The 19,345-nt window shown below is 40.7% G+C and overlaps 1 protein-coding gene across 4 annotated transcripts in view; it reads left to right on the top strand.

Moving 5' to 3' along the window:
* LOC120517926 (receptor-type tyrosine-protein phosphatase U-like) overlaps positions 1–19,345 on the top strand; it is a 1,019,277-nt gene that overhangs the window by 643,937 nt on the left and 355,995 nt on the right. For all 4 annotated transcript variants that reach the window (XM_039740445.1, XM_039740444.1, XM_039740443.1 and 1 more), the window contains exon 6: positions 18,966–19,140. In XM_039740445.1, the coding sequence (XP_039596379.1) occupies positions 18,966–19,140 (175 nt within the window). The remainder of the gene's footprint in view (positions 1–18,965; positions 19,141–19,345) is intronic.

Here is a 19,345-nt window from a genome sequence, read left to right as displayed (position 1 = left end):
CTCACAATCCCAGTAAATGAATGGAGACTTTGCATTCATTCTTTGATTGTAATGGGTACATCCTTCCTTTTTCTAACTGGCATATACAGTTCAGGCCCAGGATTGTGGGGGCTACCTAACATTCATCCGCCGTTACCTATATTGTATGTGTACAGCTGGATATAAGAGGACTGGCAGTGTTAACAACAGTTGTAGCGAAAAAACAAGACTCAACACCAGTGATGACATGAGTTGCTCCATTTGTTAGCACCAAAATAAAATGTATTTAGTGTTTTAAAGCTTCAAGGGATGAGGCACATCTCCCTCTTAATGCAACATGTACTGTGTTAACAGAAACACATAATCACCGAACCCTGCAGTTGGCAGGACAAGCAAAACAGCATGCTTCATTGCTAAATACAAATCTGCAAACCGTGAATTTATGTCATTTATTTGGCTTTTGAAATCAAACTGCCATTTATTAGTAAAACCCATAGGTAATAAGCACACGTGTCATATATTTGAAAGGTACGCTGAAGAATGCATTTTGTCTCACAGTTATAAAGTTATTGTGTACAGGTAACGGCAGCCCAAGTAATTTTCAAATGTTGGATTTGTACACAGACATAAGCAATTAACAAAAAAACAAAGGCTGTTTTACAGGAGTTCTGAAATAAACGATTCATGTAAAACTGACAAATTAGATTTCACACAGGAAGTCTTAAAGTTGAGACAAACGTTAAAAAAAAAAGAACAGTTTTGGAAAATGAAAGCCCCTGGAGCTTGTGACATTTAAAAATTGAATGAAGTATGAATTGAACTCATCTGTTAAACATTACCCTTTAGTTATATTTTTTTTAACCAGATAATGTGACAAATATAAATCATACAATAGAAAATGTTACAAGCTTAAACAGAGTGGATCTCTGACAAACCAGACTTTAAAAGCATGTTGTTACAAAACCCGTTTTAAAGATTTTATTTATATAGGAATATCCTGAATTATCTTGGAATTCACTTAGCCAGGAGCACAAATATAATAAGATTTGAGTTTTTATGTGTAGTGTGGGTTTTAAGCAGAATCTGTCAGTCGCTGGAGAGAAAATGTCAGAGAATAAATTTTGAATGTGCACATGCTAAGATCTATCAGGTAGCTCGTGATGATTTCATTCTTTATAAACCCTATAATGAAATCCTCCCCAGATTATAACCCTCCATTTGTTGTTATGCTGGGGATCTCCATCTCTGCCTCAGATTAAAATTCAAGCTCTGCATTCATGAGTGCCAATATATGCTTACTTAAATGGCAGCCCTGTAACTACTTGATGGGTATGTCAGTATTTTAAGGCTGTTCATAATGTTAGTATTTATATATATATATATATATATATATATATATATATATATAATGTTGTATTACAGAAAAGGCACAGTATTATTCACTTGAATAATATTGGCACTTTAATGAAAAGGCACTGAATGGGAATTCTGTTTTTGCTGTAATATTGAAAGGCATTGAGTATTGTAAAATTTCAACGGTGTTGTTATTGAATACAAAAATGTTGGTATTGTGATATCAGGAGGGACGGATTGAAATGTATGAGGCTGCTTAGCGTCGTCCATATGTCGTTGTTTCAGGATGGTTAGAGGCGTGTTCCCGTATGCACATATACAAGATGATTGTGATTTATAAAGGTAAATCATGTAGAATTGTTCGTACACCAAGTTGTATAAACTAGGTTTTTTTTTTGCATATGCATTTTGCAGTTAGGCAGCGGTGGTATTTACTGCACTGCTGTTTGACAAATTCAGTATAGTAACTGTTCATTCATAAATAATCATTAATAAGCACCCCAGTGGCACAGTTGTTTGTGATGACTCTCACTGCTCTAGGAAACTGTCTTCAAATCCTAGCCCTTGTAGACTTTGCATGTTCTTTTCATGTCGTCCTACGTTTTTTACCTGGTGTTCCAGCTGTTCACCAAAATTGTAATGACTTGTTTTTAATGTTTTTCAAATCAAAGGAATGTGCCCAGCGATGGACTAGTATGCCAAGTGGCATTGGTTCATTCCTTGCTCCCAATGCTACCAAGTCTGGCTCCAATAATATATGTTGTTAATGGGTGTATAATTATTGTTGTTATGATTATGATTATTATTATTATTCAAAGTATTTTTTGGGATAGTACCTTAACCACTGCCTATATTTGGGCCTAGGCCAAGACATAGAGGAGTTTGATGTGATGCGTATACATTTTAGGGGGTTGTGTTTGTGTTAAGGAATTTGCTCACTATGTGACGAGTATTTAAAAGGACTGTTTTCTGTAGTTTTAAATATGTTTTGTTTTCTGTGTATCGTCTGTAGACTTTTGTGTAATGTTTGTGGGATGACAGCAGTGGTGGATCCAAAACACGGCACATTGATCACCTTGTCCATTCCCCACAAGCAATATATTTTTTCTGTCATGTCTATGTATGTGTGCGTTTTATTTGGTACAGCAATGCCAGTAATGTATGTAGTTTAATTTTGTTTGCCTACAGGCTGGGTCATGCTTGGTCTGTTTTGATGGAAACTTTTGTCAGTCAGTGTAGTTCTGTCCCATATATGTGACATTGTCTTGTACTGTGGTGGGGCCGGGTGTACTTATATGTGATGCCAGTTCTTGGTGTCTGATATCTGTCATGTCGTCTGTTTGTGTCAGTAGTTTGTGACATGTAGGACTGTTTCTTGTTCTTTGTGGCCATATCTGCATGTGCTTTCTATTGTGTTTAAGTCCTTAGGATATATATTTTCTGTAGTTTCTCGTATTTATAGCTTGATCTTGTACGGCTAGCATAAACCCTTCTGTCTCGCCAAACAAATCACCATAGCATAGCCTCCTATTTGGCACATTGTTCTCCGCAGGTGGCTGATCACGTTCATGAGGATGTCTGCCCTACGATGGTTTCTGGGTCCATACTTGTATTTTAAGTTGTGAAGTTTTCTGTGGTATGTCAATTACGTGGTGTGTTGTTTGTGTCTGCTTAAAATATTGCTTTGTGTGGCGTTGATAAATGCTGTTTTGTGTGGAATAGTTGTTGTAAATTATTAACCTGTCTGTTACGTAAATTTAATTATATCTAAGGGACCCATTCGTCTCTCAGCATGTGAAACAACAAGTAATTCAATGGCTGTTTTGAGGTGGTGTTGGTGTTTTCCTTTGGAGCTGTTGGTGTTGGTCTGTTTGTCACCGATATAGAAGTCTGATGGAGTGAGTATCGGTATGGTGTTATGTATTGAAGGCTTGAAATATGAGGTGTGCATGTCAGTGTGTTTTCAGTATTTGTGAAAGACATGATGTGTACTTTATTTGTAAGAGAAAATTTTACTTGTTGATGTTGCATATGTTGGTCCTGTTGGCGCCCAAGGTATTTGTATCACTCACCATTTGCCATGGCCTCAATTCGGTTGCCATTTTTGAGGGTATGTACCCACCTTCCTAAGGACTTCCTTTTCTACATTAATTGTTTTACATTTGCTCAGTCCCAACTCCATATATACTTTATGTCTTGTGAATATGTTTCGATTGTTACTAGTAACTGTTGCAATTGTTTGTTATTATGATTATGTGACAAAGACTGCATATAGCAAACCAAATATAGGTGCTGGTCATAAAATTAGAATATCATGACAAAGTTGATTTTTTCAGTAATTTCATTCAAAAAGTGAAACTTGTATATTAGATTCATTCATTACACACAGACTGATGTATTTCAAATGTTTATTTCTTTTAATTTTGATGATTATAACTGACAACTAATGAAAGTCCCAAATTCAGTATCTCGGAAAATTAGAATATCAATTAAGACCAATGCAAAAAAAGGATTTTTAGAAATGTTGTCCAACTGAAAGGTATGAACATTAAAAGTATGAGCAGGTACAGCACTCAATATTTACTTGGGGCTCCTTTGGCCTGGATTACTGCAGCAATGCGGCGTGGCATGGAGTCGATCAGTCTGTGGCACTGCTCAGGTGTTATGAGAGCCCATGTTGCTCTGATAGTGGCCTTCAGCTCTTCTGAATTGTTGGGTCTGGTGAATTGCATCTTCCTCGTGACAATACACCATAGATTTTCTATGAGGTTAAGGTCAAGCGAGTTTGCTGGTCAATCATGAACAGGGATACCATGGTCCTTAAACCAGGTACTGGTAGTTTTGGCACTTTGTGCAGCTGCCAGGTCCTGTTGGAAAATGAAATCTGCATCTCCATAAAGTTCGTCAGCAGCAGGAAGCATGAAGTGCTCTAAAACTTCCTGGTAGACGGCTGTGTTGACCTTGGACCTCAGAAAACACAATGGACCAACACCAGCAGATGACATGGCACCCCAAACCATCACTGACTGTGGAAAGTTTACACTGGACCTCAAGCAACGTGGATTCTGTGCCTCTCCTCTCTTCCTCCAGACTCTGGGACCTTGATTTCCAAAGGAAATGCAAAATTTACTTTCATCAGAGAACATAACTTTGGACCACTCAGCAGCAGTTTTGTCTTTAGCCCAGGCAAGACGCTTCTGACGCTGTCACTTGTTCAAGAGTGGCTTGACGCAAGGAATGTGACAGCTGAAACCCATGTCTTGCATACGTCTGTGCATGGTAGTTCTTGAAGCACTGACTCCAGCTGCAGTCCACTCTTTGTGAATCTCCCCCACAGTTTTGTTTCACAATCCTCTCCAGGGTGCGGTTATCTTTATTGCTTGTACACTTCTTTTCTACCACATCTTGTCCTTCCCTTCGCCTCTCTATTAATGTGCTTGGACACAGAGCTCTGAGAACAGCCAGCCTCTTTAGCAATGACCTTTTGTGTCTTGCTGTCCTTGCGCAAGGTGTCAATGGTCGCCTTTTGGACAACTGTCAAGTCAGCAGTCTTCCCCATGATTGTGTAGCCTACAGAACTCGACTGAGAGACCATTTAAAGGCTTTTGCAGGTGTTTTGAGTTAATTAGCTGATCAGAGTGTGGCGCCAGGTGTCTTCAATATTGAACCTTTTCACAATATTCTAATTTTCCGAGATACTGAATTTGGGACTTTCATTAGTTGTCAGTTATAATCATCAAAATTCAAAGAAATAAACATTTGAAATACATCAGTCTGTGTGTAATGAATGAATCTAATATACAAGTTTCACTTTTTGAATGGAATTACTGAAATAAATCAACTTTGTCATGATATTCTAATTTTATGACCAGCACCTGTATAAATACATAAAGCTTTATGCAAGTAACAAAAACATGTATATACAGCTTAAAACAGTGAATTGCACATTAAAACTAATGATTCCAATTTATGCAGTGTTAGGAGAGGAAAAAAAACAAAAGGGTGTTTATAGGTTCAATTTGTTTTAGTCCTGCATCTTAATATCTTTGGAGGTGTGATCGCACGGTTAAAGTATGCCAGCTTACTGACGACAAGCACACACATATTGATTGTTCAGGAGTGGGGCCTTCAGTGGACTTGCACCCCCACCCCCATTTGTTTCCCGCCTTGCACCCAGTGCTTCTGGGATGGACTCTGGCAATCAAGTGGTAGACAGAAAGGTTACAGTCTTATTATTTTATCTTATTCCTTGTCTTATTGCTAAATTACATTCCATGCCACAAGCAATTAATGTTGGTCCCTTGGGTATGCAAGCCTGTAATTTCAACATAGTTTTAGTAAAACAAAAAAATGACTTTCATTATTTATGTGTCACTGCCTGTATCAGTAAATGTCATTAAAATTTGTTTCTAGGCACTGCAGTTTGTGTTTATTAAAAGACCAAACTACTTCATTTATCAGCAGAATTTCTTGGTTTTTTGCTTTCTGGCTTGCATCCATACATGCCTACCGTGCACACTCAGACCAACCTGTGAATGGCATGTGGGCCTAAATAGACAGATGAGATTTGGGGTGCTTTTAAACGCAGCCGAACAATGTTGCAAACAAAAGAACTAACTTCACATAGAAAATACTGCGGCAGGGCCTCAAGCTGCTCTCCAGAACGGTGAAAAGCTTGTATCTTCTAAAAAAGGCAGGCACAGTGGGATGGTGGCAGCCTGCTTTAAAGTTCAGTTCAGTAGTTTAGTTAAAGACTGAGTGATGGGGCACTTTTTAATGGACATCCTAGGCAGTTCCAACTATTGTAAACCGTGAAAGAAGTCGACTCCAATATGGCCCATTATAAACTTGCATCTGGTCTGCGGATGATGTCTGATTTAAATTGTGCCTTTCACAAGGGAAACTACTGCAACACACCATGCAGTAGAACAGATAAACTAATTGGAAAAACACCACAAAAAAGCACGTATTTATTATACTTGCAAATCATGAAAGGCTTACAGAAAGCATGCCTTTTACATGTTTTATTTCAGCCACATATAAAGATTGTAAATTGGTGTTATTTTGCGAGGGGCACAAGGTCTGTGAAAAATAGGCTATTTTAACTTAAAGCCTTCACTAATTGCCTAATCTTTCTGCAAACACATCTACCTCAAAATACACAACAGAAAGGGCAAAACACTCAAGCATCAGAGAAGAAAATTGCATTTAGCTTGACTTTTAATGCTAATTTAACATCAGGAAACAAACGTCTGTCGAGACACAGGCAGGCAGAACTTCATCCAGACAAAGGCCTCTGTTGTTTTCAATTTGTCTCCCGCTTTTTGGTTTGGAGAAAACGTCCAAAGGCCAAACAGCTTGTTGAATCCCAAGAAGACAGCAAGTCAGGTGTTGAACCATTATTATACAGTAGATGGCCAGAAGCAGGGTGTGTTAGCTGCTGGAACCTTCTAGAAGTAACTTAATCCAGTCCAGAGTTATTGGGATCTTATTCATACTGTATGCCATTTACAAAAATGTGTCCAATAAACAATACAGCTGCTCTAAAGACCCCCGTCTCATTCCTTCCTCTCTTTGCAACCAAGTCTTGCTAGCAAGATTTTTGATAAATTGACTACTGTATAAAAAATATTCAAACCTTTAAAAGTGTTCACATTTTATTGTTTTATAAAGTAGAATCACAGATGATTGAATTTGGCTTTTTAAGACACTAGAAAATCAAAAGAAAAAGAATCTTTAATGTGAAAGTGAATATGAATATCTGCAAAGTGGTCTAAAGTAATTACAAATATAAAACGCAAAATAACTGGTTACTAAGTATTCACTCCTCTTCAAGTCTGTATTTAGTAGTTATACATTTGGCTGCCGGTGGCGCAGTGAGTAGTGACCTGGGCCCTTCCAGGGTCCTCCCTGCGTGGAGTTTGCATGTTCTCTCCGTGTCCAAAGACATGCAGGTCAGGTGTACTGGTGATTCTAAATTGTCCCTAGTGTGTGCTTGGTGTGTGTGTGTGTGTGCTTGGTGTGTGTGTGTGTGTGCTTGGTGTGTGTGTGTGCCCTGCAGTGGGCTGGCACGCTGCCTTGCACCCTGTGTTGGCTGGGATTGGCTCCAGCAGACCCCTGTGACCCTGTGTTAGGATATAGTGGGTTGGACAATGACTGACTGACAGACACTTGGCAGCCATGACATCTTTAACTCTGTGTGCACAGGTCTCTCTCTGTCAGCTTTGCACATTTGGGCTGCAATTTATAAGCAACTCACATGAGAGTTTACTTCTTTGCTGATGACTTTTTTCTTCTATAAAGAATGTTGATGTCGTTTATGATTCCCTCCCTTCATATTCAACCCCCATAACTCACATTAAGTCACTGTCTCACTTCTGCCTCCAGATCTGCTCGTTCCTCTCCTGTTCCGATACTGAGAAGCTTGTCCATGCTTGTATTACATCCTACATTGGCCACTGTAACTCCCCACTGGCAGGTCCCCTTTCTGATCTTTTATATTAACACCAGTCAGCTCAAAATGTGTCAGTAAGAGCTGCGCAGACCCACAACAGTGAGCACTACCAGCTGTACTGGTCCACCTTCACTGGCTCTCAGGGTCTTATAGGATTGAATATAAAACCCAGTTACCAACCTGTAGCATTTTAAATGGCTCTGCACCGGACCACATAAGTAACCTCCTTCATCAATCCACTCCTGTCTCTCCACTAAGGTCCATTCATGCCAGCAATCTCTTTGTGCCCTATGGGTGACGTAGCATTCTGCTCTTTTATACCAAGGCTTTTCCGTGCCCTCCCTAAATGAATGAGATTAGCTGAATCAATTCATTCATTTAAAGGGCAACTTAAAACACATTTATTCAGGAAAAGATTTATAACTTGCCTTGACATTCTGACCTTTCTTTCAGTTTGCCCTCAGGATGATATACGTTGGTATCACAGATTGTTATTTGTTCATAATTTTCTTGTAATATTTTGTAGTTTTTTACAAGGGAGAATCAAAAAGTAAATGCAGTTTAATACTGGTAACTGTAACCAGATGCATATAATAGCTATAGCACTTGTCCACATAGTCTCCCTGCAGGTTGATGCACTTCTTGTATTGTTATAATGACTTCCTCATTCCTTGGGAGAAGAAGCTTTTCGACTGCTCCCAAATCCTGGTCTGTACCACTTCCTTAACCTCATCATCAGACATGAACCTGCAACCACGTAGAGCCTCTATAAGCAGACCAAAGATGTGATAGTTGCATGGTGCTAGATCGGGAGTGTGGAAGATGTTTAAACTGCAGCTGTTGCATTGCCTCCACTGTTGTGGCCACTGCATGTCGACATGCATTGTCATGGAGCAGCAAGACTGTTTTTTGACAGCATTCCTCTTCCTTTGCTGCGAATTGCACACTTTATTTTCTCTCTAAGCATAGCACACTATGCTGTACTGGTCACTGATTGCATGTGTTCCAGAAAATACGCCAGTATAGAAACCTTAATGCCCCAGAAGAAGGTCATCATAGTTTTCTTGGTGGATGGCTGTCGTTTATTGAGAACACAGGTGTTTCCACTGAATGCTTTGTCTCTTGCTTCCCACGGCTCACAGTGATGAATCCAAGTCATATCTCTGGTGACCATCCACTCTAAAACACTCAGATCTTCTTCATAACATTACATGAATTGGGTTGAAACCTCCATATATTGTTGTTTGTGCAGATCAGCAAGCTATTTTGGTGCCCCAAGGCATCATGCATTATGGCATGTACAGATTCATAACTGATATCCAAAGCAACCGCGGGCAGTGTAATCTGTTGGTCTTTTTTGATGAAGGCATTCACCATGTTGATGGTTGACCACATCAGGCTTCATCAGTTACACTTGTCCTTCCTGTTGTAAATCTTGCTGCTCATTCATAAACTTTTCGTTGAGTCGTGATGTTTGCACTTTCACACTGAGCCAACATTCTTCTGTGAATTTTAGCCTTCAACAAGGGTGCTATCCCTCAGCGGTGTGTCCGTGTTCATTTGACGTTGGTTTTAACTAGGCTAATGGCAGAGCTATGGACAGCAGTGCACCTGGAGCACTCAATTGCTCCTGCTCCTTCATCTTGTTCAGCGGGAGTGACCCACCCCCGGAGTACTGTTGCCCTCCCTCCCACATGGGGCCACCTAAACTCCTTGCCTCCTGTCCTCTGCACTGGCTTATACCCCTGATCCACTCCCTGTTTGTTCCCAAACCATCTCTCTTGATTCTTCTCCTTTCTTTTCCTTTCCTTCTCGATCCTTCGCCTTTTCTTTTCTATTCAGACACTTTTTTATACCTTTGTTGGCTGAAGATGGCTTGCTTAACAACCCACATAGTGTCACTGAGGACCAGCTGAGCCAATCTCATCTGCACGTTAACAAGTGCTCAGCTCATTTCTCCATTGAACGGCCTGCGGACACACAGCTTTTTAGCGGCACACACCCATGAGCAACACTGTTTTTTATTTAAAATCCTGCACGGCCACAGACCCCTAACTTGCAGCCCTGCAATCTCCAACTGAAATCCGTCTCTTTACAAAAGTAGTTAGAGTGTGTGTTTGAAATGAGCAGGAGGCTTTCACATACATAAAACATTTCCAAATTCTTCTTTCCATCATCATACATGTTGTTTTCCCTGCCATGACCCATGTCATCTTTTTCCTTTTCCTTAATTTCAGTAGAATTTACTTTTCTCTCTCCACATGCTAGAGTACAATTACTGTATATTTGGTTGTGTCTTTTTAGAGAATGTCATTATAAACAAACTGGTGTCATGGGATTCTGAGTTTATTTACATATATCATAACCACGTTTTACACAGTTTGATGCATTCTGCTTATAATATAAATGGCCATGCATTTTAAAAGCTGCTAAAAGCTTATTTGCACAAAAGAAATTGCTTGAATAATTTACGCCTGGTAATGTATCTCTCACGAGCGGGATATATTTTTCTGTAATTTATCTGTCAATATAAGGCTGTGCGTTTAGGCTCAATAACAGTAATTGTCATGTCTTGACTATCCTGGAAGACAAGGTAAAATTGTTTATCAGTGTGTTCTGCGTGCAGGAAGTAAAACAAGGAAATTCTCAGCCATATTATTGCTTACAACTTATTAGGGTTCATTTGCATTCACTTTCATTATAGTTACGGTGTGTAGTGATGATTTGTTTACAGTACTGTGTAAAATTTACCCAAGCGAGGCTTTTAAATTAATGAACACAGCAGCTGAAGAGAATAAACGAAAAATTAAAGATCTTAATCTTGCTGTTTTAGACAGGGAAACAAAGGGACAGGGTCACTTGAAATTTTAAATAGCCTTTGGTTAGGCAAAACCCATTCAATTAAAATGAAACAATAATTGCCTGAAATTATGCGGCTGAAAGCCTAGAAAAATTATCCACTGATATCTGAAATAAAACGTTCATCTCCTCTGGGAAACCACAAGACCATCAGACATTCTTGACTCACCTTTATAATTCTACCTTTCAAAGTGAGCTGCAACAACAATGCAATACAAGATACACTGCATGATATAAAACACAGAATCGGCAAGAGAGGGTGGGCTTGAAAGTCAGAACAATCCAAGGACATATTTGCAGTATGTGGTGCTTATAAAAGTTATTCACCTTCCCTTGGAAGATTTCACATTTTAATTTAAAGTATTGAATCACAGTGGATTTAATTTGGCTTTTTTGACACTAATCAATGAAAAAGACTATTTGCTGTCAAAGTGAAAGCAGATCTCTTACAAATACAAAACACAAAATAACTGATCACTTAAGTATTCGCCACCCTTTAATATGACACACCTAAATCTTCACTGTAGAAGATCAAGGAGATCACTTGTCTGGGGTTTCACTTGACTGTAGTCTAAATGGAAGGTCCAGTTTGTGGTGTGTCACTATAGTGGCCTAACCTATAAAATGAAGACAAAAAAAGGGGACGAGGGATGAGGACAAGAAAATGTACAAAACATTGAGTATCCCTTGGAGTTCAGTGAAAATAATCATTAGAAAATGGAAAGAGTATGGCAGAGCAATAAATCTGCTAGAGCAGAGTGTCCAGAAAAAACTGAGTGATGGTACAAGAAGAGCTCGTCACGGATTGTCCATAACGAACACCATGTTCAAGCATAGGGGTGTTCATATGTGCACTTGGCACCAGGACACCCTAGGCCTCAGTTCAATGATCGACTTTGTGGTCGTGTCGTCGGACTTGCGGCCACAGGTCTTGAACATGCGGGTGAACAGAGGGGCGGAGCTGCCAATTGATCACCACCTGGTGGTGAGTTGGCTTCGATAGTGGGGAAGGATGCCGGTTAGACCTGGTAGACCCAAACGTGTTGTGAGGGTCTGCTGGGAACGTCTGGCAGAGTCCTCTGTCAGAAGTAGCTTCAACTCCCACCTCCGGCAGAACTTCGACCACGTCCCGAGGGAGGTGGGGGACATTGAGTCCGAATGGACCATGTTCCATGCCTCTATTGTTGAGGCGGCTGACCGAAGCTGTGGCCGTAAGGTGGTCGGTGCCTGTTGTGGTGACGATCCCTGAACCCGTTGGTGGACACCGGCGGTGAGGGATGCCGTCAAGCTGAAGAATGAGTCTTACAGGACCCTTTTGTCCTGTGGGACAATGGAGGCAGCTAATAGGTACCGGCAGGCTAAGCGGAATGTGGCTTCGGTGGTTGCTGAGGCAAAAACTCGGGCGTGGGAGGAGTATATAGTGGGGATGGTGCACTGCTGACCTTGACTCGTGACGTTGTGGGTCAGTGGGGGGAGTACTTTGAAGACCTCTTCAATCCCACTAACATGCCTTCCAATGAGGAAGCAGAGCCTGGAGACTCAGAGGTGGGCTCCCCCATCTCTGGGGCTGAGGTCATCGAGGTGGTCAAAAAACTCCTTGGTGGCAGGACCTCGGGAGTGGATGAGATACGCCCGGAGTTCCTCAAGGCTCTGGATGTTGTAGGACTGTCTTGGTTGACACAACTCTGCAACATCACATGGACATCGGGGACAGTGCCTCTGGATTGGCAGACCGGGGTGGTGGTCCCCCTCTTTAAAAAGGGGGACCGGAGAGTGTGTTCCAACTACAGAAGGGATCACACTCCTCAGCCTCCCTGGAAAAGTCTATTCGGGGGTCCTGGAGAGGTGGGTCCATCGGATAGTCGAACCTCGGATTCAGGAGGAACAGTGTGGTTTTCGTCCTGGTCGTGGAACAGTGGACCAGCTCTACACCCTTAGCAAAATCCTGGAGGGTGCATGGGAATTTGCCCAACCAGTCTACATGTGTTTTGTGGACTTGGAAAAGGCATTCGACCGTGTCCCTCGGGAAATCCTGTGGGGGGGTGCTCCAGGAGTATGGGGTACCGGACCCCCTGATAAGAGCTGTTCGGTCCCCGTAAAACCAGTGTCAGAGCTTGGTCCACATCGCTGGCAGTAAGTCGAGCCCTTTTCCAGTGAGAGCTGGACTCTGCCAGGGTGTTGAAGGGGTCTGGTTTGGTGGACTCAGAATTGGGTCACTGCTTTTTGCAGATGATGTTGTCCTGTTTGCTTCATCAGGCCGTGATCTTCAGCTCTCTCTGAATCGGTTCGCAGCTGAGTGTGAAGCGGCTGGGATGAGAATCAGCACCTCCAAATCCGAGACCATGGTCCTCAGTCGGAAAAGGGTGGAGTGCCCTCTCAGGGTTGGGGGAGAGATCCTGCCCCAAGTGGAGGAGTTCAAGTATCTTGGGGTCTTGTTCACGAGTGAGGGAAGAATGGAGCATGAGATCGACAGGCGGATTGGTGTGGCGTCCGCAGTGATGTGGACTCTGCATCGGTCTGTTGTGATGAAAAAGGAGCTGAGCCTTAAGGCAAAACTCTCGATTTACCAGTCGATCTACGTTCCTACCCTCACCTATGGTCATGAGCTTATGGGTAGTGACCGAAAGAACGAGATTGCGAATACAAGCGGCTGAAAAGAGTTTCTTCCGCAGGGTGTCTGGGCTTTTCCTTAAAGACAGGGTGAGAAGCTCAGTCATCCGGGAGGGGCTCAGAGTAGAGCCGCTACTCCTCCACATCGAGAGGAGTCAGATGAGGTGGCTCCTGGACGCCTCCCTGGTGAGGTGTTCTGGGCACGTCCAACCGGGAGAAGACCCCGGGGAAGACCCAGGACACGCTGGAGGGACTATGTCTCTCGGCTGGCCTGGGAATGCCTTGGGATTCTCCCAAAAGAGCTAGAAGAAGTGGCCAGGGAGAGGGAAGTCTGGGCCTCTCTGCTCAAGCTGCTGCCCCCGCGACCCGACCTCGGATAAGTGGATGAGGATGAATGGATGGATGGTACAAGAAAAAGACACGTTAGGGAGGCCACCAGGAGACCTGTGAGATCTGTGAAGGAGTTACAGGCTACAGTGACTCAGATAGCAGAGACTGTGCAGACATCAGCTGTTGCCAGGGTCTTTCACAATTCACAGCTTCATAGGTAAGTGGTAAAGAGTAAGCCACGCACAACATCTCAGCTCAGGAAGGAAGCAGGTTCTTTTTTCTGATGAGATCAAAATTAAGCTTTTTTACAATCAGACTAAACTCCATGTTTGAACATTGCAATACACACATTACAACTACAACAACAAAAATGTATTTGTTTTATACCCCAAAATCACACAAGGAATGCCTTAATGGGCTATAAAAGGCTGTCTTTTTCACCAGCCCTCCAGCCTTGACTCACTAAGAAGACAAGAAATAAAAGAACAGCCCTCAACCCCCCCCCAAACACATAGACACACACACACACACACACACACAAAACCCTTGTAGGTATACTGGGCATGCAATAGATGTCAAAAATGGAGCAAATACAATACACATTATCAAGAACACATCATCCCCACCATGAAGCATAGTAGTGTCAGCATCATGATGTGGGTTTGCCTCCCTGCAGTAGGTCCTGGAAGGCTTGTGAGGGTAAAATTTATGTAATATTTACATTCAGGGAAATCCTGGAGGAAAACCTGATGTAGTCTGAAAGACCCCTGAACCTTGGCAGAAAATTTGTTTTCCAGTAAGACAGGAATGGCTTGAAGACAATAATGTTAATGTCCACAAGTGGCCGTGTCAAAGTCAAGGTTTCAGTCCAAATGAGAATTAGTAGCTGATCTTGAAAATGTCTATTCACTTATGTTCCCCCATGACACCTGACAGAGCTTAATCAGTTTTGCAAAGAAGCATGGAGAAAAATGGCAGTGTCCAGATGTGCAAAGCTGACAGAGACCATAGGGGTATCTGCTAATACCAATACCGACTTGAAGAGGGTATATACTTATGTGATCGAATATTTTGTGTTTTCAATTTTTAATTAATTTGGACAACCTTGCAGAGATCTGTTTTCACTTTGACATTGCAAAGTCTTTTTCGGTTGACCAAAGTCAAAAACAGTCAAATTAAATCCACTGTGATTCAATGTTGTCAAACAATAAAATATGCAAACGTCCAAGGGGGCAAATACTTTTTATAGTCCCTGTACATTCTAGTACATCTGATCACTCCGTTAGGTAGACAGACATGAAAGGCACCATATGCTAGATAGATAGATAGATAGATAATATAAGGCACTGATAGAAAGTAAAAAAACAAAGGAAATTTCAGAAGTAAGAGTGGCAATCCTAAAACACAAAAAGTATGGGTTTATATAAATTGCAAGCAACAATTCAATATTTTCAAAAAGTAAAATATCAATATCACCCCAGCAGCAGGTGGACTTATTACACAGTGTAATGGCTGCTGGCAGAAATGACCTCATACGTGTTCTCTGTTGTTGAAAATTAAGAATTAAAGTTAGGATAATCTGATTAGCAGTATCTTAGTAAATGCAATGGTATGCTTGCAATACATTTTGAAATTCATCTAGTTTAGCTCACGGAGCTACAGTGTCCAGCCAGAGGGTTTCCACACAGTCACCAGGTGCATGGTGGGAGTACAACTGGAGCAGTGCTAGTCTCACACAACTAACCCTCATATTTGTTTGGTTAGCTTATGCCAATGAGGAGGACACAGTGTGCTGAACAATAAGAAAACTGTCCAGATCAGCACATTTGCCATCTGTGGAAAGAAGGCTGTAACATTGGACAGGCATACAGTACTAATGGCTGTAAGCACACAAGAACAATGAGAAATAACTTATACACTTGCATGCTTCTGTGTTACTTGTGTGCTTATATGACTATTGTGTTTATATTTGTATGCTTACGTAACTCCTTATTGAATTAAATAACTAGTGTTTCTGTATTAGTATGCCCTTACTTTGATTTTTGTTCCTGAGGCTACTCTAAACCACATAACATATGTTTGGCCATGTGTAAAAAATGGTGAAAAACAACACATACCGAAGATATCTAAAGTTTGTAAATCAGTTCAGATGGAAGGAATGGCACTTGAAGGTGCATGCTGAAATGTAGCATGAAAATGAATGCAGTAGTAAGTTTATAAACAGACACTTCTGTGTCAGCCTTAAAATTCTTCACGCTGGTTGTACAAATTGGCGTTACTGATGTGTGTATTACCAACTAAACAATGGATTGATTCTCTGCTCTTTACTTTGAGGTGACTCGCTATCCTTAAAAGGTCTGCTTGCCTTTCGCCGCACTAGTTGTGACTTTATGATGTAGGAATATAAGTAAATAAATATAGGTAAACCACATTCGATGAGACGTTTATATAAATAACATATACATTTTTTACATATTAAGACCATCAAGAAACATAATCACAAACACAACTTTGCACGATACCTTGGTGAGCTCTGCAAGCCCTGCTGTTTCTTTGAAGGACATGTGTGGGGCAGATTCACTGGCAGGATGACACCAGACCTGTTGCTGCATCCAAACAGTGCCATCTTTTACTTTTACGCCTGGTGCAGCTGCGTTGTTCTTTTGTGTGACTGGACGTTTCTTGTGGGGAGGGCTTCTGTTCTCTTTCTCCAATGTATAACCCGCATCTGAGTTCACCTCTGTTATAGCACATCTTTATTTGAAAACTAACAGTGTCAGATCGGGGTTAACGTGACTGAGAGAATAAAACTGAATAATAATAAAAAAAAAATGCTAACCTTTACAAGTACCGTAAATTTACCCAGGCTGTTACAGACTCAAATCAAATGTATGTTTTTTTATCAAAGTGGTAAATCTAGAAAGCGGCCAGAATTGAACCTGCAACCTCTTGATTATGAGTTCTTACCACTGCACCACCCAAGCGGTCATTTCAGCGTTGTACCCTAACATGATTTTTTTTTCTTTGGTTATATTCTTGAATAAAAGCACTTGTTTTGTTATAATTGTACCTTTTGTGAAAGTGTTTATTTGATATTTGAGCTTCAGTCTTCATATATTATACACTTCATGTCAAAATTGTGTCATTAGTAGTATAACGAGAAAAACGTCTTGTTTTAGTTATGTGTTCCACATAGAAAATTTTGTAAGACGTTTATCATCCCTCTGCGAGAACAAATTCTTACCAGTCGTATAAGGTGGTTTAATAAATCTACTGTAGTATGAAGGAAACATTTGTTGGACAATTTAGAACTATAAGAAGACCAGAAAATATCAAAAGAGTGAGGTGGGCTCTAGAGGGGTCGGCAGCATTAAACATTTCAGACTGCACTGTTGGTTGAATTCTTGAGCAAGATTTATGCCGTCTCTGTGTAAAATACAAGTAGCACACACATTTTTATGAATAATTTAGCTATATGACTTAACCTTTTGTACTCTGTTTATTGAATTGTCAAATGAAAAACCAAAATATATTGAACAATTCATGACCTGACAGTATTTAGAGAAATGTATTATTAAAGGTGGGGCTTATTTGAAACATGTTATTTAAAAAAATGTTATTTAAGAAACAGTATATAAATGATGTTTATTAATTTTTATTTGACAACTTTATCCCTTCTTCAGCATATACACATGTCATGTAAATAAGTTAAGTGACCATTCATGTTAACCTTTCAACAATGATCATATCCTCGCACCACAATCTGAAATATGCCAAGCATTTACAACAGTGGTGATGTACCTAAGAATTTTATTCCCTGTTTTGAATGATAATTATTGTTTTGCTAACAACTAACCACTATGCCTGTTTCCAGACAGGTAATAGAATAATTTGAAAATATTTGTTATTTCTTGCCCTTTGTGTACTTTCAGCGCCTGTCCTCTGCGTCTGAACCTCTGTTCACCTGGGGTCACTCTCTCAAGCACGCTCCATTAAAGCCTGCTTCTTAGACTCTGTCGTTATTTTCTAGGTGCCTTTCTCAACTCCTGTCCAGTTTTATACTTTACTCCTCGTCATGTGTCTCTAACTCGCACTTTCACCAAAGCTAAATTGTCTAATCACTCAGAGAGACTGGACACACAGACCATAGTGTTTTATTATATAGCAGATAGATATCTTTGGTTTCCACTTTTCTTTCTTTTTTTTTAGTAATATTCATGTGAGAAATATACTTTGTGAAAAGACAAAATGCACAAGATAAAGGGGTTTGGGGCACCCAAAAGCAAACCCCGTATATAGCAGTACGCAAAAGGCATAAAATAAAACGCATGGTAAAGCAAAACGACGAGACTTCATTAAATCTCAGCTGGTCTGTCCAAGATGGTGGTGTTTCCTCTTATGTGGAATTCTGGGAGGAAGAGGCAGGTCCAGGAGGTCACTCCGGAAGTGACGTCAGAGTGAGAGAGGGGTCCATCTTCCTTTCAGCTGAGAGGAAAGGACAAGAGAAGAGAGAGGGTTATTAAACAGTGCCCCCTCGTGTCTTGGTGGTAAATTACACTCACCTAAGCCTTTAGGTTGCTCTCCAAGCACATGTGTGTGACATCTTGAAACAAATCTTAATGTTTTTATTATACTGCTTTCATTATTAGACTGTGCATGGCTCTGCTGTAATTATGATAATAATCCTCTTCTTGGGTCACAGGATGGTATCAATATTCCTAAATGGGTCCTCAGAATTCATTCAAAAGTCTTATAATTGCAACTAAATTGATTTGTTAAATCATTGTTTAGGGACAACGTTTAAGCTCAGGTGTTGAATATGCAGTATTTAATAATGTACATTTGCCTTTCACAGCAGACTAAAATGTTCAAAATACACTGTAGTGTCATTGCATTGTGCTTTTATTTTGTTACATTCACATAATGCGTTGTCCGCATCAGATTCTTAGATTTTCAAATGGTGTTAGAGAATGAGTAAAACAAAGAAGCAGTTGGTTACTGCACGTTTTTGTCTCTTAAATGTTTTTTTTGTATGTGTAATAGAATGGCAGGTGGCTGGAGGGTTGCATTTTGCCTGCTCACCTCTAATATAATATGAGACTCATATTTTACTCAATTCTGACTTTCTTTGAAAACCTGCCACCATAAATAATGTTGGTCATCCATTAAAATCAATCGCTTACAAGAAAGTTAGTAGAATGTGAGGCCCTGCCGCTCAGCAGTGACCTTCTCGCTTTGTGTGTTGTGGTCTCTGTGGACTTAGAATGCCACCCAAACACTGATTGAACTTCCATTTCATTTTGTGCCGTTTAAATTGTGTTTCATCTGTCAAGGCTGCATTGGCTGTGTATTAATATTCTCTGTGTGTGTTATGTTGCAGAGGCAGAATGGAGAGCTGACACCAGTCGCGTCTGTTAAGCACTTGAGCCATCGGCGCTTTGTGGCCACATTTCAGCTGGAGGAAGTGGACAAGAGTAGACAAGATTCATACCGCTGTGTTACTCAGTCGGCACGTGGCTCGGGAGTCTCCAACTTTGCGGAGCTCATTGTTAAAGGTAGGCTACTTCATGTTGACAGATTCTTCTCTTTTGTCCAGGTAAGATCTGTGAACAAAAAAAAAATGAAGAACACCTTCTGTGAAAAATATTATTATGTGGACTACTGAGCCAGATGTTTAGTATCATTTATTGGCATTCTTCACCTTCCATTGTTATGTGTTTCATCACAATATGCATCTACTGCTTCTAATCTGGGTTTACA

The sequence above is a fragment of the Polypterus senegalus genome, chromosome 17 (genome assembly GCF_016835505.1).
Source record: "Polypterus senegalus isolate Bchr_013 chromosome 17, ASM1683550v1, whole genome shotgun sequence".
NCBI classification, from domain to species: Eukaryota; Metazoa; Chordata; class Cladistia; order Polypteriformes; family Polypteridae; genus Polypterus; species Polypterus senegalus.
The sequence above is the reverse complement of the archived record's forward strand: the minus strand, read 5'-3'. Positions and strand labels throughout refer to the sequence as shown.